The 21360-nt window shown below is 56.5% G+C and overlaps 1 protein-coding gene across 1 annotated transcript; it reads right to left on the minus strand.

The window, feature by feature from the left end:
• Positions 1-11433: 11433 nt before the first annotated feature.
• Positions 11434-16693, minus strand: ELF3 (E74 like ETS transcription factor 3). The gene is made up of 9 exons (XM_058819493.1): positions 16579-16693; positions 15639-15807; positions 14855-15076; positions 14544-14627; positions 14337-14450; positions 14123-14212; positions 13488-13604; positions 13143-13338; positions 11434-12418 (listed from the first exon to the last, which is right to left on the minus strand). Exons 2-9 carry the CDS (start codon positions 15799-15801, stop codon positions 12298-12300), a joined length of 1107 nt encoding a protein of 368 aa, XP_058675476.1. The 5' UTR covers positions 15802-15807; positions 16579-16693; the 3' UTR covers positions 11434-12297.
• Positions 16694-21360: the final 4667 nt, after the last annotated feature.

A 21360-nucleotide genomic window follows, 5' to 3' on the forward strand; every position in this document is an offset into this window, starting at 1 on the left:
AAGGGAGGATGCAGGAGGGATGGGTCTGCACAAAGGCTGGGCCCTGCCCACGGCTGCAGTGACCCTTGGGACTGCTCCCTGCATGGCTGGGGAAGGGCTGCCAGGACCAGAGGCTCTGGGAAACCTCAGGGCTTCCCTGCAGGTGCCCAGGGAGAGGGGATGTGGGAATCCAGGATATCCCTCTGTCTGTCCAGAATGGCCAGGACCCCTGCCAGGGGGCTCAGAGACCCTGGCACAGAGCCCAAAACACCTGTGGGTTTGAGCAAATTACCAACCTTAGATGAAGATCAACAAGCCACAACAGTTTAGGTAGAATATTAGTGAAGTTATCACGGGATGGAAAAGTAGATTTTAGGGGTTTTGGTATGGTGGCTCAGGAGGCAAGATGGAGGGAACTGGGTGTGTCCAGCCTTTCTCCTTCTTCTTCTTGGCCTCCATCTTCTGCTGTGATGTTGGCACTTACAGATTGGTTTAGAGTAGAAGCTCAACATAGGTGATAGGTATTGGGAAGTTATTATAAATATTGTACATGTAGTTTTTAGTATATTGGGAAGTTATTATAAATATTGTACATGTAGTTTTTAGTATAAAGACATAACACTGCCCTGGGGGCAGGCAGAGTGCCTGGAACTGTCCTGACGGATGGACCTCGGCAGGGCAGGAGAAAATTTTTTATAGATAAGATAAAATAAACAACCTTGAGACCAAGAAATGAAGAGCCCTGACTCCTTCGAGCACCGGGCTGGGAAAAGAGACTTTCTAATGCATCTTGGAGTCACTCTGACAAGCTAAAGATCCCGACAAGGGGACAGACAATCAGTTCCTCATGTACCTGTCTTCTCTCCTGTTGTGCCCAAAGAACCCTGAGGCACATGCCAGGACACCCCCCTCTTAGTGCTGTTGTTGTTGAAAGGTTTCCTGCACACGGATTCCACCAGCCTGTGGGGTGGAGGAGTGAAGGGATCGTCCTCGGGTAAACCCAAAGGGACTCAGTGTCCATCTGTCCCTCTGCATCCTACACAGAACACCCTGGCTACTGCCAGCAGCACACCTGGGGCACACAGACACCTTCTGTGCACCCTGCTCTGGCCAGGCCAGCAGCTCAGATGGCACCACAGGAGCCCAGTGCCAGCCACAGCCAGGCTGGCTGTGCTCACCTGGGTACTCTGGGAAGGTAAAGGAGGAAAACTGGGACAGGCACCTCCACACCCTCAGCCTGTGCAAGCTCCCAGTGGCACAAGCCACACTGTGCCCACTGTGTCAGAAAGAGCCAAGGCTCTCATTGTCCTGCTGCTGGAATAATGCAGGTCCCACAGGGATTTTCCACAGGTAAAACACAACTCTCATTCCTCAGGACTGGCCCCAAAGTCGCTGGTTTTTGCAGCACCACTGTGACCCGGGCTTCTTGTCAGTTCACCCAGCTGTGCACCCCCAAACACACCTTATGTAATGGCTCTGGTGTTTGTGCTCCCGCAGAGTCTCTGAAACTGCTTTTAGAAAGGCCTGGAGCCATGAGATGTTGTCAGCCCCACCCTTTGGCCAGGAGCAGGCTCAGGCCTGGGCTTGCTCAGCCGCAGTCCTGCAGGCAAGGCTGGAGGAGCGCCAGCTCTGCAGGGAGCTGGGCATCACCCAGGAGCTGCCACCTGGCACCACCACACCATGCCAGCCCCTGGGCCACCGCCTGTGCCCAGCTGAGGCTGGCACCCACAGCCTGGCACGGTGGGCATGGTCACCTTGCCCTGGGCTGCTTCAGCAGCAGAGACCCCCCCAGCCAGGAGGTGATGAGGAAAGCCCAGGCAGGGGGAGCTGCCCCTTTCCAGCTCAGTGTGAAGTGAGCTCAATATCTTCCAAGGTTTTGTGTTGGGGTGACCAGGACTAGATCCTCATTCTGCACCTCCCTGGCTCACACCATCCTTCAGAGGTGGAGTGTTGGGGTGTTGTGAGGGTCCCCAGGATGAGGTGAGAGATGAGGATTGATTCCAAGTTCTCAGAAGGCTGCTATATTATATTATATTATATTATATTATATTATATTATATTATATTATATTATATCATATCATATCATATCATATCATATCATATCATATCATATCATATATCGTATCATTACATTAGTATATTAGTATATTAGTATATTATTATCATATCATATTATAGAAATTATATACTAAAACTATACTAAAAAAAAGGAGACATCAGAAGGCTGGACAAGAATGAAGATGAAAGCTTGTGACTGACTCCTCAGTCTGACACAGCTGACGGTGATTGGTTATTGATTAAAATTAGATAGAATTTAGATTATTGAATAATTAATTAATTAATGTAATTAATTTAGGTTATTAATTAGATTTGATTGTTTGGATAAACAATCTCCAGATCACATTCCAAAGGAGGAAAACATGGAGAAGCTGAGGCTTCTCATCTTGCCAGGAGAAGAAATCCTGGCAAAGGGATTTTTCAGAAAATATCCCAGTGCCAGTGGAGGGGCTGTGGCAGCTCAGCCCAAGCACAGCTTTGCCCTGGGGCTCTGGCAGGGAGCAGGGCTGAGCAGGAGACAGCAAAGCTGTGCTGTGCCCAGAGGGTGTGCCCACAGCTCTCAGGGCACTGCCAGCCCTGTCCTGCCAACAGACACATGGAAACCTCTGTGACAGGAGAGGCTGAGGGAATATGGAATTGTTCATCTTGGAGAAGAGGAGGCTCCAGGGTGAGCTCAGAGCCCCTTCCAGTGTCTAAAGGAGGTCCAGGAGAGCTGGAGAGGGATTTTGGACAAGGGCCTGAAGTGCCAGCACAAGGGGGAATGGCTTCCCACTGCCAGGGGCAGGGTTAGATGGGATATTGGGAAGGAATTGTTCCCTGTGAGGGTGAGGAGGCCCTGGCACAGGGTGCCCAGAGCAGCTGTGGCTGCCCCATCCCTGGCAATGTTCAAGGCCAGGTTGGATGGATCTTTGAGCAACCTGGGACAGTGAAAGATGTCCCTAGCCATGGGAGGAGGTGGAACAAGATGGTCTCTAAATTCCCTCCCAACCCAATGGTTCTGTGATTCAGGGGCAGGCAGGCAGGGAAATCCAGCAAACACCCCGGCACGACACAGTGCATGGCACAGCATGGATATTTCACTATACCTGTCTCCTGTCTCCACTCACTGACCCCTGGGATCCTGCACACAGGAGGGCTGTGTTGCTCCTGCCCAGGGCCATGGTGGTGCTGGCCTCCCTGGCCTGCCACAGGGTCACACCCTGCCTGTGTGGCTGTGCCCATCTCCTCCCTGCATGCCCTTGGAACATCTCTGGCCATCAGCAGCCTCCATGGCATCCCAGTGCTCCCAGAACCCTTTGTGGAGCACCAGAGAGAGACATTTCCCTTTCCATTCAGGCCCCATGGACACAGTGGAATGCTCAGCAAGGGGTTCCCTGTGGATTCATTACAGAATCACAGAATCACAGAATTTCTATGTTGGAAGAGACCTTCAAGATCATCGAGTCCAACCCAGGTTCTAACACCTCAACTAGATCATGGCACCAAGTGCCACATCCAGTCTTTTTTTAAACACATTGAGGGATGGTGACTCCACCACCTCCCTGGATAGATGATTCCAGTATTTGACCACTCTTTCTGTGAAAAACTTCCTCCTTAATTCTAGCCTGTATCTCCCTTGGCGCAGCTTGAGACTGTGTCCTCTTGTTCTGTCTGTTGTTGCCCGGAGAAAGAGACCATTGCAATGCAGCAGAGTGGTTTAACTTCTGTATTCCAGTTCTCACTGCTCCCTTGCATCTCCTCCCAGGTATTTCAGACACCATTGCCCCTCATCTTCCTTCTCCTTCCTCTGTGGCTGCTGGGATATGCTGTGTGCTGGGATCCTGCAGCAGGGGAAGGTGTGCAGCTGGGACAGCCCATCTCACACACCTGGGGCAGGGCCCTGGCCACTCTGCCTTTCACCATTCTGGCTTTTGAAGAGTAACTCTTGCTGCTCAGGGGGATCAGAATGTACCCCAAAGGGTCTGGTGAGCTCAAACACCTTCATTTCCTATGTGTACTCTCAGTGAAAACTCCCAGAGGAGCATGTGGCCGTGACTGGGTGGGAAGGTGAGCAGCAAGTGCAGGAGATCAGGGCTCCTGGTGACCTCACTGTGGAATGAATCTGCACAGCAGATGCCAGCTGGGAGCTGCAGCCTGTGGGGGACACAGCTCTGTCCCCATCACACAGCCCAGCATCTGCAGCTGCCCCTATCCCCAGTCCCCATCCCATCACTCAGGCTCAGTTCCAGGCCTCTCCAGAGCACAGGGCTTTGAGGACCCCACATCATGATGAGCTTCTGGGCTTGTTTGCATGTGGCCTGCTCGGGGGGGAGCAGAGAGAAGAGCTAGTGGGGCCTGATTGCCTGTGGGAAGTGGGAGCTCTCAGGACGCATTCGCCAGTTGGAGTGAAATGTCTGTGTGGAAGGTGGAGATCTCAGGAGGCACTGGTGGGAAGGTGGAACTCTCAGGAGGTACTGCTCAGCTGGAGTGAAATGTCTGTGATGGAAGGTGGAGATCTCAGGAGGCACTGGTCAATTGGAGTGAAGTGTCTGTGTGATGAAAGCAGGTGGGAAGGTGGAGATCTCAGTAGGCATTGGCCAGTTGGAAATGTCTGTGTGGAAGGTGGAGCTCTCAGAAGACACTGGCCAGTTGGGGTGAAATGTCTGTGTGATTGAAACAGGTGGGAAGGTGGAGCTCTCAGTAGGCACTGGTCTGTTGGAGTGGAATGTCTGTGTGATGGAAGCAGACCTTGACAGCCTCTTTGGCATCTCCAGCCCACCAGGGATGCCCTGAGCTCAGCTGGCCCCTTCAGTTGGTGCTTTCCCATTCCTGGAGTGCCCAGCTTGTGCTCTCTGCCCAGTGACTCCATTTCAGGCTGGTGGAGTGCCAGGTTCCATATCATGTTTGGTGGATAACAAAGGGCAGGGCTGGCCAGGAAACAAAAATGCAATGAATATTTCTTTTGATTCCACAGTGAAACACTGCAATTCTTGGTGGCAATGAGGAAGAGAGGGGAATGAAGGAAGCTGGGAGACATCCACCCAAGAAGGGTGCCAGAAACCAAGGGCTGAAGGTTTGGTGGTCTATAAATTCTCTTCCACATGTATCCCAACCTGGGCAGTCTGAGATCTGGTATTTTCTCTAGGAGGGGAAGCATCTGAGCAGGAACAGGAACTGGGGAGGATGCAGAGATGCAGCTTTGTCAAACTTGTGTGAGAATAAATCTTTGGGCTGGAATCAGGTCATGCAATCAGAATTCTAGAATGGTTTGTATTGGAAAGGATCTTAAAGCCCATCCAGTTCCACCCCCTGCCATGGCCAGGGACATGTTCCACTAACCCAGGTTGCTCCAAGCCTCATCCAGCCTGGCCTTGGGCACTTCCAGGGATGGGGCAGCCACAACATTTTTGGCCAAACTGTTCATGAATCTGTCTCTGAGGAGCAGGGATCAACCACTGTGGTCAGCAGGAGCTGGAGGGCAAGCAGAGCTCTGCTCCCAGAGAAGCATCAAGAGCAGCGTAGGGCCATGGGGCTGGGACAGGGCAGCTTCTGCTTTACACCAGGCTGCAGGGAAAATGCCTGGTGTTGAATCAGCAAGTGGCAAACCAGGAGCCAACCATGTGGGAGCTTGGCCCCTGCAGTCCCATCCTGCATGAACAAGCCAAGGATGTCCTGTCACAGCCCCCAGGCTGGAAGCAAGGGGTGAGTGGGGGCACAATTTGAGGTGCTGAGCACAGGGAGAGGGGAAGAGGGCACAGGCAGAGGCATGTGGGGTGTCCCAGGGGGTACCCTGTTCCCCAGGGGGGTACCCTCGTGCTCTGGGGGTGCCCCTGATGTCACTGGCTCCCTGCTGCCTCTGGTTCCAGGCAGCTGCAGCAGCTTCCCCATTCCTGCAGTGGGAACAGCCATTCTCTTGCTAAACAATCAAACAGCCCAGGGTTGCCAGACGAGCTCCTGGCAGCTGCCCTGGCCAGGCAGGCACCCCTGGCAGCTCTGCTGGAAGTATCCAAGAAACTGCCAGGCAGGGGGAGGGTGCTCTGGGAGCCCAGGTAAGGGCCCCCAGGTAACTGCTGCTGCCTGGGGAGCAGCTCAGGGGGTCTGCCCAGCCCTGGGCATGCCAGCCCAGCCCTGGCAGCAGGCTGGGTTGGAGCCTGCCACAGCAGCCCCTGCCAGCTCCTGTATGATGTGGTGCCCTGGGCAGCAGCTCTGCCCTCCACATCTGATCTGAGCAGCAGCTCTCCCCTCTGCAGCTCCACTCTCAGAAATGCAGGTGTGTAACAGCCCCATCCCTCACAGCCTGGCCCCCCAAACCTTCCCCTTCCTGCCCCCAGCACAGCCCCTGACACTGCATCCCTCAGTGTTGGGATCTTTAGCTGCTCACAGTGACCCCGAGATGTGTTGGAAAGTCTCTTTTCCCAGCCCGGTGCTTGAAGAAGGAGTCAGAGCTCTTCATTTCTCAGTCTCAAGGTTGTTTATTGCATCTTATCTATAAAATTCTTTCTCCTGCCCTGCTGAGGTCCATCCAGCAGGACAGTTCCAGGCACTCTGCCTGCCCCCGGGGCAGTGTTATGTCTTTATACTAAAAACAATGTGTACAATATTTACAATTACTTTCCAATACCTATCACCTGTGTTAGACAGTGAGCTTCTACTCTAAACCAATCCCAAAGTGCCAGCATCACAGCAGAAGATGGAGGCCAAGAAGAAGAAGGAGAAAGGCTGGGCATGCCCAGTTCCCTCCATCTTGTCCCCCTGGATCCCCATTCTAAAACCCCAAAATCTACTTTTTCGCTTTATGATAAATTCACTATCATTCTACTTAATTTGTCATGGCTTGCAGATTTTCATCTAAGGTTGGTAATTTGTTCCATGGGTCATAATCAAACCCACAGGGGCATTTTGGGCTCTGTGCCAGGGTCTCTGAGCCCCCTGGCAGGGTCTGGGCTGCTCAGGACAGCCAGAGGGATGTCCTGGCTCCTGACACCTCAGCAGTGGTTCCAGCTGCTCCACACCCTGCTCTGCCATGCTGGGAGCTCCTCTGCACTGTCCCCAAGGTGTGCATGGCTCCAACTGTGCTTCCCTGCTCTGCCACCCCTGAGCAGAAGGGTCAGGAAGGGTGAAGCCAGCAGGGAGCTTGAAGGAGCAGAGATGGTCCTTGTTGTGGTGATTATTCCAAGGGGTCCCTGCCTCCCACCAGCTGTCCCCATCCCCACTGCATTCCCATCTACTCTCATCTGCTCAAGGATGGCCGCAGGCTGGCTTGGCTGGAAATTCAGGTCATGCTGTGGTGCTCAGGGGCAGTTCTGGGCCCCTCACTTTAAGAGGGACGTTGAGTTACTTGAGCGTGTCCAGAGGAGAGCAATGAAACTGATAAGGGGCTTGGAACACAAGCCATATGAAGAGCGACTGAGGGAGCTGGGGTTGTTCAGCCTGGAGAAAAGGAGACTAAGGGGTGACCTCATCACTCTCTACAACTTCCTGAAGGGTGGCTGTAGTGAGCTGGGGGTCGGCCTCTTTCTCCGAGCGACAACGGATAGAACAAGAGGACACAGTCTCAAGTTGCGTCAAGCGAGATGTAAGTTAGAAGTAAGAAGGAAATACTTCACAGAAAGAGTGGTCAGAAACTGGAATCATTTACCCAGTGAGGTGGTAGAGGCATCATCCCTTGAAGAATTTAAAAAAAGACTGGATGTGGCACTTGCTGCCATGATCTAGCTGAACAGTTAGAACATCGGCTGGACTAGATGATCTTATAGGTCTCTTCCAGTCTTGAAAATTCTGTGATTCTGTGATTCATGGGCTGGCCTGTGGGATATTGGACACCTTTGTGCTGCTCCAGGTGAAACCTCTCCCCTCACCCAATTTCTCTGCTCCCACTCAGCACATTTCAGCCATAATCTGCTTTTGGTCACAGCTCCTAGGGAAGCAGTGGCCAGGGCAAGCTGTTCTCTTCCCTGAGTGGGACCAGGGCTGAGCAATGGCCCCTGTGGCCCTTTGGGAAGTCTTGAGGAAGACAAAACACACTGCAATGCTGAGACTTGCAGTGTGCCCAAGACATTTCCATGAGAACTGTGAGCCTGTTCACCCTGGGACCACCTGATGGGAAAAGTCTCCCAGCAGACCCCAGGGTGAAAGTGTGAGGGGAGGCTGTCCTGGAGGAAAATCCTCTTTTTCTTCAGTTCTTGTCATGGCTTGCCACAGCCATAAAATCCAGGTGCCTCCAAAGATAATAAAATAAAAAAATCAGCTGTTTTTCCTGCCTGGGGTGGCTCAGTGTGGGCTTGGGAGGGGCTGGAGGGGTTACCCCAATGTGTGCTGGCTGTGCACTTCTGTTGGTGTGTGAGTGTGCATTTCTCTAGCCTTGCTCTCTCTCCAGTCCTTCCTGGCTCTTCATCCCACTGACCCACACAGATTTCATGAGAGGCTGCAGGATCTGTTCCCCTTGTCTGTGCCCACACAGCCCTGCCTCCTCCTCCTTCTCCTTCTCATCCTTGTCCTCCTCCTCCTCCTCATCCTCGTCCTTATCCTCCTCCTTGTCCTTCTCCTCCTCCTCCTCCTCCTCCTCCTCCTCCTCTCTCACAAGGTACCCCCACAGCTGAGGGACCTCAAGGGACAAGGGGGAATGGGACAGTGACAGAGGGTAGGGTTAGATGATATTTTAGGTGGCATTCTTCCCTGTGAGGGAGGTGAGGCCCTGGCACAGGGTGCCCAGAGCCCCTGGATCCCTGGCAGTGCCCAAGGCCAGGCTGGATGGGGCAGTGGAAGGTGCCCGTGGCCATGGCAGAAGGAGTGGACCATGGTGGTTTATAAATTCTCTTCCAAACCATTTTCTGACTTTATGATGCACAGACCCCGCCTCTGCCCCAAGCTCCTGCCTGCTGTGCCACCCACTCAGTGGCAGTGGTGGGCACTGGGGACACTGGGGGCACAGAGGCGAGGCAGACAGGTTCCCTGCTAGTTAAACATTGTCCCAGGCCAGTTAGGTAACACAAACTGCAGCGGGAGAGAAATGAAACTGCTTGAGCAAACAAGGCGCGCTTGGCAGGGCACCAGGCTGCGTGACAAAGTTCTCCCCTCTCCCTGCCAGCCTGCTGGGCTTATCTATTTACAGAGAATAAACACCTCACCCACAGCCCCAAAGCTGAGGGACAGCAGCCAGGAGCACAGCCAGCTCCTGTGAGCCCCAGCCTGGGGTTGGGCTTGCCCCACTCCCCCTGGTTGTGTCTGCTCACAAACACAGTGATGGGCACTGGGCACGGCCTGGCACCTCCTGTGTGTGCCACTGGCCTGGCACCTCATGTGTGTGCCCTCCTGCCGCTGCCCTGGCACCTCCCCTGTGTGCCCCTTGCCCCTCCTGCCACCCCTCAGGCCTGTAGGAGCTCCAGGAGGTCAGGGATGGAGCTGGAGCACCCTGCACTCACTGAAGCCAGCAGACACCAGGCAGGAGAACCTGTTCCCTGGGGAGGGTTATGCAAGGAGCCTGATGGAGGTCTGGCTGCAGCCCAGACCATGGACTGGCTCCAGGGTCACACCCAGGGCCTGGGACCTCTTCTTGCACCACAGGGCAGCCCTGATCTCCTCAGCCCAGGGTGTATCTGGGAACAACTTCAGCCCAGCATGCTGGAAGGCAAAGAGGTCTTCCCAGGTGGACCAGCAGAGCAGCTCCATGTAGAAACAGCAGTTCAACCCACAAAAAGGAAGATGGGTCTGGCCCATGGGCACCTTCTGCCCCTCAAAGCAGCTGGGTCATGCCCTTGGTGTTGCTGCAGCATCTCTAGGAGGATGCTGAAGCCACCAACATCCCAGTCAAGCTGAGGCCAGGCAGACTGGGAGCAATTCCTGCTCTGCTCAGGGGCACAGCCCACATGGCCTGTTTGGGAGCTTGCTTTGAAGGGTTACTGCTCTCCTTTGCAGTGTGTCCCACTCCTGAGAGTGCTGGAGGGGGGATGTTGAACTGTCTCTGGCAGTAATGAAGGGCAGTAGGGGAATGTGGGCAGATAGGACAGGGAGGATGGTTTTAAATTAATCAAGGAGAGATTTAGATTAGATATTAGGAAAAAATTCTCTATGGGTGTGGTGAGATCCTGGCACAGGTTACCCAGAGCAGCTGTGCCTGCTCCATCCCTGAAAGTGTTCAAGGCCAGGTTGGACAGAGCTTGGAGCACCCTGGGATAGTGGAAAGTGTCCCTGCTCATGGCAGGGGATGGAATGAAATGAGCTTTATGTCCCCTACCAACCCACACTGTTCTAGGATTCTGTGATGCTATGATAATGGCTGGATTCCCCTGCCAAAAATGCATCTCAGGCTGTGCAAAACACCTTTACTGTCTAGGCAGCAAAACCTCCCCTCACCCTCCTGCTGGTGCTCTGGCTTCTTTCCTCAGTCCCTCCAGGCAGGGCTGAAACCATAAAAAAGGATGTGGCACAGCTTTTGTCTGGGTATCCCAGACCTTGTCCAGCTCCAAGCTCAGAGAACAGGTCTCGGGGCTTTTGTCTTTGGGGGTGAGCAGGAACTGAGCAGTGCCCAGTGCCCTGTGTGCCCCATTCAGCAGGTGCTGGGCACCAGCAGAAGGTCAGGGTGGCACCAAGATCTGGTGTCACTCACTGTGAAATGCAGTGTGTGCCAGCCAGGAGCCACTGGCAGAAACATATCAGAGAGTCTGCTTGGCCTCCAGCACCCTGAACCCCAAGACAGATCCTGTGGGTTGGAGAGATCCTCTCAGCACCCCTGACACAACCTCCTGCCTTCCTCACAGCTGGGCTGGATGGGGAGGCACCATGGCATTGGGCAAGGAGGGGAACATGAGGTGTTTGGGCTGCCCACACTGCCAGGTCACTGCAGTCCCCCCTCCTGAGATGTGGCCCTTGTGCCACCCAGGTCCTGGCAGAGGCCAGAAAACAGCCAGGCTCAGAGATGAGCAAGCATCAATCATCCTGTAGTGCCTGTGCTGCTTCTTGGCATCCCTCCATGTCTCCCTGGCCAGGGAGAGGCTGAAGGTGCTCCCCCAGGTGCTCCCCCACGCTGTGACTGGGTATTAATGTGAGGGTGTGAGAGAAACCCCTGCCCAGATCAGCCAGGGCTTTGCTTCCCACCAGCCTGCAGCTGGTGAACTCTGGCTCCAGGAAAGGCTGGAACTCCAGAGGGCTCTGAGAAGGGCCAAACTTTGGGAATGGGTGTGAGATGCCCCTCCCTGGGTGGCTTTGAGCCAGGCTGGGACAAGCCCACCTCACCCTGAGGAACACCCTGTGCCTCTGTGCCAGGATGACCAGGCAGGAGATGGTGGCAGACGAGGTCCATGCCATGGCACATCCCAACTAACACAAGCCTTGGACCTCACCATGTGTTTAAGAAAAACAAGGGAAATTACAGATAGGTACAAAAACCCCAAACAATTTATTCATCTTATATTCACACTCGAAAAGGAGAAAACCACATGCACCTGGTGGGTGCCTGGCTGGGTGGCACCAGTCTGACGTGGCTGGCACAGCACCAGTCTGTGCCCTGTGACATCAGTCCAGCTGAGCATCACCACCTGCCACCACACACTGTGTGCCCCACAGCACATGCTCTCACACAGGAACATCTCACTCATGAAAAAATAGATCTGTACATTCACTATGTACTTGGTTTGGGTCTCACATAAATTAGAAGCTGCTTCTGGAGAAAATGCCTGTCTCTAGACACAGGCCAGGCAAGAAATGCAGCATGGCCCTGCTGTCCCACATCCTCTTCTCACTCACTGAGGGCTTTCTGGGGCCGGGTGAAGCTCCACAATGTTCCCATCTTCTCTCAGCAGGTGCCACACTGAGAAGCTGCTACACAAAGGGGGTCTCACCCAACCCACACGCAGTGAAAAGGACAGGGGGCACCTTTGGCACGGTGCAAGCAGTGAGAGGGAAGACCCCGCAGCTGGGACAAGCTCTGTTCAGTCACAGGTGACACAGATGTGCTGCTCCTCTGCCCAGGCAGGAGGTGGGTGATAGCAGGAGACCTGCTGGGCTCTCACAGTGGGGCTTGAAGTTCTCTTCCCCGTTGCATCTGTTCAGGCTTTGGAACAGCCACAGTCCCCATGGCTCCAGCTGGAGGTATGGATCCAGCAAGGGAAGTTTGCAATAACCTACTGGAGCCAAAACAGGGGCTCTGCACACCTCGGCGCAATTCCACACGCTGCATGGGCCAGCAGCTTCCAGATACAGCTGCAGGCAAAGTTTCCTGTCAAGGAGCCCAGCTCAGGGCTGGCCCTGAGGGGCTAATCAGCCCCTGGCTCATCCAGGACTCCTACAGCTCCTTGTTCCTGTTGAGCACCTCCTCTTCCTTCCAGCCGCTGGAGTTCTTCCCAAACTTGTACACCAGCCGCCGTCCATCGACCCTCTCCAGGATCTCTCGTTTGTAGTAATATCTGTGGGGGACACAGGTGCAATCAGGGCTCTGAGGATTGCATTTCTGTGGCTGAGATGACCCCCCCAGGTATTAGAAAGTCTTTTTTTCCCAGCCCCATGACCGAAGAAGAAGTTGAGATTTGTCAGCTCTGCTTTTCAGGGTTTATTTTTCCTTATCTATTCCATTCTTTCTCTGACCTGCTGAGATCTGTCCAGCAGGTCAGGTTGTGGCACACTGACTGCACTTGGGGTGGTGTTAGCTTTTTATACTACAAACTACATGTACTTTATTTACAATAATTTTCCAATACCTATCACCTTCGTTAGACAGTCTGTCTCTACTCTAAACCAATCCAAAAGTGTCACCATCACAGCAGAAGATGGAGGACAAGAAGAATGAAAAGAAGGATAGGACACACCCAGATTCCTCCATCTTGTCACTTGAACCCCCATTCTAAAAGCCCAAAATTCTACTTTTTCATCTTGTGATAATTAACTATCATTCTACTCAAACTCTTGTGGCTTGTAAGCCTTCACACAAAGTTAGTAATTGTTTCCATGGACTAAAATCAAAGGCACAGGTGTTTTTGACTCTGTGCCAAGGTCTCTGAGCCCTTTGCCAGGGTCTCAAATCACCCACAACAGCCAGAAGAATATCCTGGGTGCCAACACTGAAGAGCTGCTGGAGGGCTGAGCTGAGCCCCAGTGGGGCTGAGCCCCGCCAGGACAGGGCAGGGCACTCACCTCATGGCTCTGCTCAGCTTCTCATAGGTCATGCTGCTGTTTTTCTTCTTCTGGCCCCAGAGCTGAGCCACAGCCTCCGAGCGCAGGAACTTGAAGACGCCCTCGCGCCGATCCTCCCACTTCATGAGCCCCTCATTGAGCTCGGGGTGGATCAGGATGTCCCGGATGAACTCCCACAGGTGGGTGCCTCTTGGGGCTGGAAGAGGACATTGAGCTGTAAAGCTGGGAAGCTCCTGCAGGTCCTTGGACCTTTGGCTCACCCTAAACCCCCCTGCTAAGGCCCTTCCTCCCTCATTCCCCACAAAGCCAAGAAGCCAAGAGAGGCAGTCCGTGCTCCTCACGTACAGTGCTTGCTCTTCCTGTTCTCCAGGCAGTCTCTGCTCTCCTTGCTGAGTTTTCGGGGCCGTCCCCGTTTCCTCTTGCCATGTTTGCTGTCGCCTTTTTTGCTGCCTGGAAAGTGCTCTGTGCACACAGAGAGGGGCGCACGTCAGGCTGGGCAGCACATGCTGGGCTACAGACCCTCTTTTCCCACCCTCTTTTCAGGCCCAGGTACCAGGGGAATATCCCCTGAGAGCAAGGTCACCCCATTTCCTCCAGCCTCATCCCCAACACTATGCTTAGGGCAGCATGCTGCTCCTTCCCCAGACCCTACTGCTTCCTTGCATTCCTGGTGTTCCCAGTGTCATCACCAGCTGGGCTCAACACCAAACACTGACTCCTGTGCCCTGGATCCCTGGCTGCAGCCTTCACCCATCTGCCACCACCCAGCCCTTCCCACAGGATCACCACTGCCCTGCCCATCACCCTGCTCAACAGAGAGAAACAGAAGCAGAGCACCCAGGGAAACAGGCCTTTCCCTCCTCTCAGTGTGAGGATGGGTGTTCAGGTGTTGTCCCTAAATCATCGCCAGGTAGGAAGTGCAGAACTGCCAGGGAGCCAGCCCTGCCCTCCCAGCTCCTGTCTGGAAGGAAACAACTCACCATTAGAGAAAAGCTTTGATTCTGCAGGGTCGAGGTCGAGGTCACTTCCACCGGAGTCCTGAGAGTTGGGGCTGTGGGACATCACAGGCCCTGAGAGGCAAAAAGGATCAGGGTTCAGACCTCTGAGCATCTGTGGGCTTTTCCCCCTGGTTCCCACCCTTCCCCTGCCACCAGACTGCTGCGAGACCCAAACCCACCCTGTCAAAACACTGACCTGAGACATCAGAGCTGCCTGGGGACATGGAGCCTGGCAAGCAGGTGAAGTCTGTGAAAGGGTTTGTGGGCTTTAAGTCCTCCAAGGAGTCCTTGGCACAGGGATTTCCCAACTCTGGAAGGGGCAGAGAAGGGAAGAAGGGCTTAGCCTTGCTGCCATCAGTATGTGATCCCTGGGGAAAGGGCTTGGCCAGGGCCCCTGTCTTACCTAGCTGGCTGGAGTTCAGGAAGGTCTGGGAAGTCGCATCCTCTTTTTCCAGCAAATCAATGATCCAGTTCAGCTCATCAGAGGCTACAGGGGTGAAGGACTGGGGTTAGCAATGCCTGTTCCATACGAAGGGGAATAGTGCAGAGTAGGAGCTGAGCCCAGCCATGCTTGGTCAGCTCTGTGCCCCCACACCCTCCCACGCAGCCCCTGCAGTGCCCAGGAAGCTCTGGCCTCCTGGGCTAGTGGAGGCCTCTCCAACTCATTCTTCAAGCTGCTGGGCCTGCAGGAGAAGGAGAGCCTGGTGCACTCACTGATCTCGTGCAGGCGGTCGTAGAGCTCGTCCCCCAGGGGCCCGAAGATGCGGCGCATCTGCTCGCGGCTGCAGTGGCACAGCGTGCGCCCGTCCATGTTGCAGCAGGAGAAGTCGATGGAGCTGGCATCGTACTTGTTCTTCTCCACGTGGTAGCTGATCCACTCCAGCACCTGCACCTTGCTCCAGAGGTATGGGAGCTCACTGAACCACTGGGGCTTGTCTGCAAGGGATGGAGAGCAGGGCTCAGAGCAGGGTGGCTGTGCCAGCACCGTGTGCCTCGGGTGGCACTGGGCACCTGGTGTGGGGCAGTGGCAATCCTGAGGGACACACAGGCCCTGCTCTTGAAGAGCTATGGGACTAAAGACGCCACACTTCCCCCACGGCTGGTTTCGGTGCCATTTGTCCTGTTTGTGCTGTGATCCAGCCTGCTCTGCTGGTTTCTCATGGTGCCTCCCTGAGCACCATCACGAGCCCCCATCACCAGGGCTGTACTTCCAAACTGCTCCTGGTAAGCCCTGGCAGCCTGTCCCCTATGCTGTGCTGTGGGAGGAGGAAAATGATTCCCCCATCTCCTGTATAAATCAGATACATGTGCTCCCTTGTGCCACCCAGGGTGTCCTCCCACAGCCTTTCCCTGGGGAAACTGAGGCATGGTGGAAGCTGCCGACTTGTCCCAGTGGGACGAGTATCTTGCAGCGCTCTTTCCAGCCAGTGGCACTGCCTCACAACTGCCCCAACATGCCAGCTCCCCAATGCCACCAGTGCCACTCCCTTGCTCCTACCTGTGCTCTGTGCTGGGGGCTGGCTGGCCGGGAGGCCGAGCCCCAGGGTGCTGTCATCCCCAAGCTGTCCCAGCATGTCCAAGCCTGGCTGCACCTCGTCAGGCTGGTACATGGCGCTGATGTAGTTGGAGAAGATGTTGCTGATCTCACAAGATCCTGCCATGGAGCTCTGTGCCAAGAGATGACAGTGAGCCCAGAGAGCCCAGTGAGCCCTGGGCTCAGCACCTGCAGCACCCCAGAGCCAGGCTGGGTGAGGTCGGGCTGTCTCTCCCTCCACCCATCGTCACCTCTAGGTCACTTCTGCAGAAATATGCACCCAGCACCTGCTGGCTGGGGCTGACTCACAGCTCCTCGGGGGCCAGCACACAGGGAGGCTGAGCCACAGCAAGCTGGGGACGTGGCGTCACTGTTTGTGAGCAGCCCTGTCCCAGCAGCCTGGCCTCATCCAGCAAGAGGCGACAGCCAGAAGGTGGCTGGCAGGGAACAGTGACCCTGGCCTTGCCCAGCAAGAGGTGACAGCCAGAAGGTGGCTAGCAGAGAACAATGACCCTCAGCCAGCAAGAGGTGACAGCCAGAGGGTGGCTGGCAGAGAACAGTGACCCCCAGCCCCTCTGAGGGTGAGGGTTTGGGCACTCCCCTGGCCCAGTGCTGTGCCACAGCTCCAGTCCTCTGCACAACAAGCACATCCCAATCACTGCAGCCAGGAGGGCACCAAGCCCTGCCCAGCCCTCACAAAAAGCCAAATCGTGCTGTCCATTTTGGGGCTGCTGTCCCGCTGCCCCCTCAGGGCCCTCACTCCCAGCTGAGGCGGGACAGCCAAGATGGAGCCTGGAGAAAAGGCCAGAGCACATCCCTGCTGAGAGCCAAGGTGCAAGGAGAGAGCAAAGCAGCTGTCCTAGCCTCGGGGACATCAACAGGCCCGGCAAAAAAGCTTTGGTACCTTCTGTGGTGACAAATCCAGCAGCGGTGGGTAATCCAGAGAGGAGGCAGGGGAGAGGAGCCGGGGAGAGGAGTGAGGCCAGACCGGCCCTAGGCTCTGCTCATGGGCCCCGGGAGGCTGGTGCCGATGGGCAAGCCCTGCCCGTGCCTCTGCTTTTATAGCTTGGGCGGTGTAACAATCTGGCAGCCCGAGGGGAATTCCAGCCCCAAACGTTCATGCTCCCAGATCCAGGTGATTTGCATAATATGAACCACCGGGTCCCGGCCCTGCGCTGCCTTGCCGGGAAATCTGGGCTGGCCAGTTTAATCATTGTTAGAGCCCGTGCCCCAGCGGTGCCCAGAGTTTCACCGACACTGCCTTCACGGGCTGCTTTCTTGCCAGGCTCCTGTTTGTTTGCTCACAGCAGCAGGTTCACTGCAGCCAAAACCACCCGTGGGGTCGGGTGGGCCCTGTGGGGTTTGCCTGGGCAGTGGAGCCAGGAGCTAAATCCCAGTCCTTCACTGTGGGGAACTGGGCACACACCTGGCCAGGTGGGCAGCCAGCCCTGGCACTCAGCAGGTGCAATGGGGGTACCTTGGGTGGCACAGATTTCCCAGAGCAGGAACAGGTCTCAGTGACCAAGCAGGACAAACGCTGGGGACAGCACACATGCTGCTGGGGACAGGTGGTTTTTGTAGGGCTACAGCAGAGACCAGGGAGGTGCCTGAGAACTGCTGCTCTGTCGGTCAGAATGGGTCAATTTTTGCCTGGGGGAGGTCTGGGTGAGGCTGCAGAGCTGTGACAGCCCCTGCCCTGTCATGTCACACGTGCCTGGCACTGACAGGCACACATGCTCACCAGGGACGTGTGCCAAGGGACAGGCAGGGTCGTGGGATGCATTTGGGGAAGTACCTTTGGTGGCTCTTGCCTCTCTGGCCTTGGGCAGGGGTACCTGGGGTCCTTTGAGGTTTATTTGTGCTGGGTTTAGCCCAGCTGGCAATGGCGGCCTGTGCCAGGCCAGTCCCAGCCAAAGCTGGGGCACCCCTTTGCCTGGTTCTGGTTCTTTGCTGAGCCACATGCAGACTGAGGCAGTCCTGGAGAGCAGACCCTGGCATCACACAATTACCCCCTTGTCACTTCAGGTCCTTATCACTACAAACCTGGCAGCAAACTATCTCCTGTGACACTGTGCTGGCAGGCTGTTGCAAACATGGATACTCCAGCCTGGCATATGGACCAGCAAGGGCAGGGTGGCTCATGTCCTGTCCCCTGTGTCACATCCCAGTGTGTCAGCCAGGAGGCACCAGGTCCCACCAGCTGATCACCCACCTCAGCTTCATTCCTCCTCAGCACTCTCACGAGAGCTGGTGCTGCCAGGCCTTTCTGTTTCCTGGGCAGCATCCCACAGGGACATCCCCCTGGCAGGGAGCAGCCCTGTCTGTCACTGCCACAGGGCCACCAGGGAAAGAGACCCAGAGCCAGGGATGGAGCCCAGGGCTGCCCCGTGCCCAGGAGCTGGCTGCCCACTGGGCAGTGCCTGTGCTTGGAAAGCTGCCCCTGGGGAAGGTTTTTCCACCCTCCACTCCACTGTAGGTGTCCCTAGAGCAGGGTGGGATGTGCCAAGATTTCACCATCCCCTGGGCCACCAGCCAAGGGGTGATGAGGTGGCCTTGTGGCATTTGGGAATCTCCTGCCCGAGCTGTGCACAGCCCACCCACCCACAGCTCTGCCCCTGGCAGGGAATCTGGGAGCTGCCTGGCAGGGCTGTGTGGCACAGACCACCCTGACCAGGTGTCCCTTCCCTGCAGACTGACCTCAGGGAGGCACCACAGCCAGGCCAGGCACCCAGGCAGTGCCACCATGGCGGAGGGGCTCCCAGGGGTGACACCCTCAGCCTCCAATGTGTGCCTGGCACAGTGGGAGCCCTCTGTGTCCTCCTGAGCCTGCCCCTTCCTTCCCTGGCCTTTGGCAATCAGGAGGCCAGAGCATCTGAGCTCTCCTCCCCAACCCCTGCAGGTGCCCTTCACTTTCCTGCCTGCAGGAATGCCCTTCCTGCCCCTTTGCCCACTGAGGTGCCACAGCCTGGGCCCTGTGATGGCCCATGGGGAGATCACCATGGGCAACCCTCCTCAGAGATGCTGAAACACTGTGCTGGTAGCTTGGGAGGGCATAAACCCCTCCTCAGGTGTCCCCTAAAGCCCTGGGGCACAGCAAGGTTCAGAATGGTGCCCATGAAGCAGCCCCAGCCCTGATGGGCTCAGAGCAATTCCTCCCTCAGCCTGAGGATGGGTGGCACGGGGCTGCCAGCATCTCATGGCCACAGCTCCCAGGGCTGTGTCCCTGCTGTCCCCTTGCTGCTGGCCCAGTGCACCTTCAGGCACAGGGCACTGCAGCAAGAAAGAGGTGGCCATGAGTGTGACATGGTGCCATGACTGGCAATAAAAAGTGTCTGTGGTGCCACAAGTGGGTGAGGCACCAGGTGGGAGCAGGAGCGATGTCACCTGCCCTGCCAGGGGGTGTTGGGCCCATGACACCCCCACGCTTGTCCTGGCAGCACCACGGAGGCTCAGCCAAGGTGACAGCCGTGTCACAGGCTGAGGGTGACACAGGGCATGGTGCTGGGGGCTGAGGCACTTCTGGGCACTGCCAGCCCCCAGGGACACCTCGGAGCTGGGCTGGCATTGCTCGGGACCGGCACTGCGGGCACGTTTGAAGCCGGGCTGCGGCCCCAGGGTGTCGGGGCAGGGCAGGGGGTGCGGGAGGAGGGACGGGGGCAGCGGGCACAGCGCGGGGCTGGCAGCCCCCAGAGCTGCTCGCTCTGCCCAGTCCCACAGCGCTGCCTGGCAGAGGGGCAATGGGGGCTGCAGGAGCTGAGCCCGGCCCCAGGGGCTGCAGGGACAGCTCGGTGTCCCCCTCCCCACCCTGGAGGCTGCCCAGCGTCCTTGGACTCTGGCATCGCTCACCTCGGGGGCTCAGCGGGCACCACACGGTGGCACCGTGTCACACATCCCCCACGGCAGCAGCCCGCAGGGCCCTGCCACCTCCCCACCGCCCCCAAAACCTCCTACCTGCAGGACCCTGCACCGCCCCAACATCCCCCCATCCCGCAGGACACGGCACTGCATCTCCCCAGGGAATCCGGGGGCTGCCTGGCAGGGCTGTGTGGCACAGACCACCCTGAGCCTCCGGCAGAACCCTCGTCCTCGGCGGGACCCTGCGCCCCCATCCCCGTGTCCCCTCCCGCGCTCCGGGCGCTGCGGTGGCGCAGCCAGGGCTGACCCCTGCTGGCGGCCCTGCGCCACCGCTCCTTCCCTTCCCTTCCCTTCCCTTCCCTTCCCTTCCCTTCCCTTCCCTTCCCTTCCCTTCCCTTCCCTTCCCTTCCCTTCCCTTCCCTTCCCTTCCCTTCCCTTCCCTTCCCTTCCCTTCCCTTCCCTTCCCTTCCCTTCCCTTCCCTTCCCTTCCCTTCCCTTCCCTTCCCTTCCCTTCCCTTCCCTTCCCTTCCCTTCCCTTCCCTTCCCTTCCCGATGTGACGCTGCAGGCTCAGGGATGCTCTGACTCCTGAGGGGTTGGCACTGCCCGGTGGGCACCCCTCCTCCTCCTCCTCCTCGTCCCCAGGAGAGGGGCAGCCCCTCAGCCCCTTCCACCACCTGAGCCCCTGAATCTGCCCCCCTAAGATCAGTTCTGCCCCATCTGCCCCAGCACCTGCTGCCTGCAGGGGCAGGGTCACCTGAGAATCCTGGAAATGTTCCCTTGGAAAAGCCCTCTAAGATCATCAAGACCAACAGTTCCCCCAGCTCTGCCATATTCACCATGGAACCGTGTCCCCAAGTGCCACATCCACAGGTCTTCTGACCAGTTCAGGGATGGTGACTCCACCACTGCCCTGGGCAGTTGTGCCAAGGCCCAAGCACCATTTTTGTGCAGAAATTTCCCCCAATATCCAACCTGAACCTCCCCTGGAACAACTTGAGGCCATTTCCTCTTGTCCAATCTTCTCCCAACCAAGAGGATTATAGAATCACCGAATGGAAGGGACCTTTAAGGGCCACCACGTGTAATCCCTGCCATGGGAAGGGACATTCTCCCCTCCATCCAGAAGAGATGCAGCCACAGTCCCCCCTCCCCATCTATCCCCCAGCCCCTGGGCCAGGCTCATGGGCACAGGAGGGGATGGGAAACTCCTGGCTGTGCCCTTTCCCTCCTCAAAACCACCTCTGTGCTCCATCCCTTCATGTCAAGAACATTTTATTTGCAAAGACAAAAAGGCAAGAAACAAACAGCCATTGAAAAACATACAGCAGGAGAGCACAATAACTTACACTATTTACAGGAACACACCAAGGTAGAAAACACACACACACACAAACCCCTCATGCTCTGCCAAACCCAGCCAGGGCCGGGCTGCACAGCCCCCACAGAGACACCACCAGCCTCCAGGGCAGCTGGCCTCTGGGAAAAGCCCCAAAAGTGTGAAAAGGCATCTGCTGTTGTGCTCCTTGTGCAGGGAGGAGTGATGGAGCAGGGGACACAGTGCTGCAGCTGCCCCACACCAGGCTGGGGCAGCACCTGGGGGTGCCAGGCCAGGAGGAGCAGCTGGGAGGAACCAGGGCAGAGCTGTGGAGGGTGACAGGATGAGCCCTGGGGAGGAGGAGGAAGGTGCAGGGCTGTGGTGGGTGACAGGATGAGCCCTGGTGAAGAGGAGGAGGAGGAAGGTGCAGGGCTGTGATGGGTGACAGGATGAGCCCTGGTGAAGAGGAGGAGGAGGAAGGTGCAGGGCTGTGGTGGGTGACAGGATGAGCCCTG

Source organism: Ammospiza caudacuta, chromosome 24 (genome assembly GCF_027887145.1).
Source record: "Ammospiza caudacuta isolate bAmmCau1 chromosome 24, bAmmCau1.pri, whole genome shotgun sequence".
Lineage (NCBI taxonomy): Eukaryota > Metazoa > Chordata > Aves > Passeriformes > Passerellidae > Ammospiza > Ammospiza caudacuta.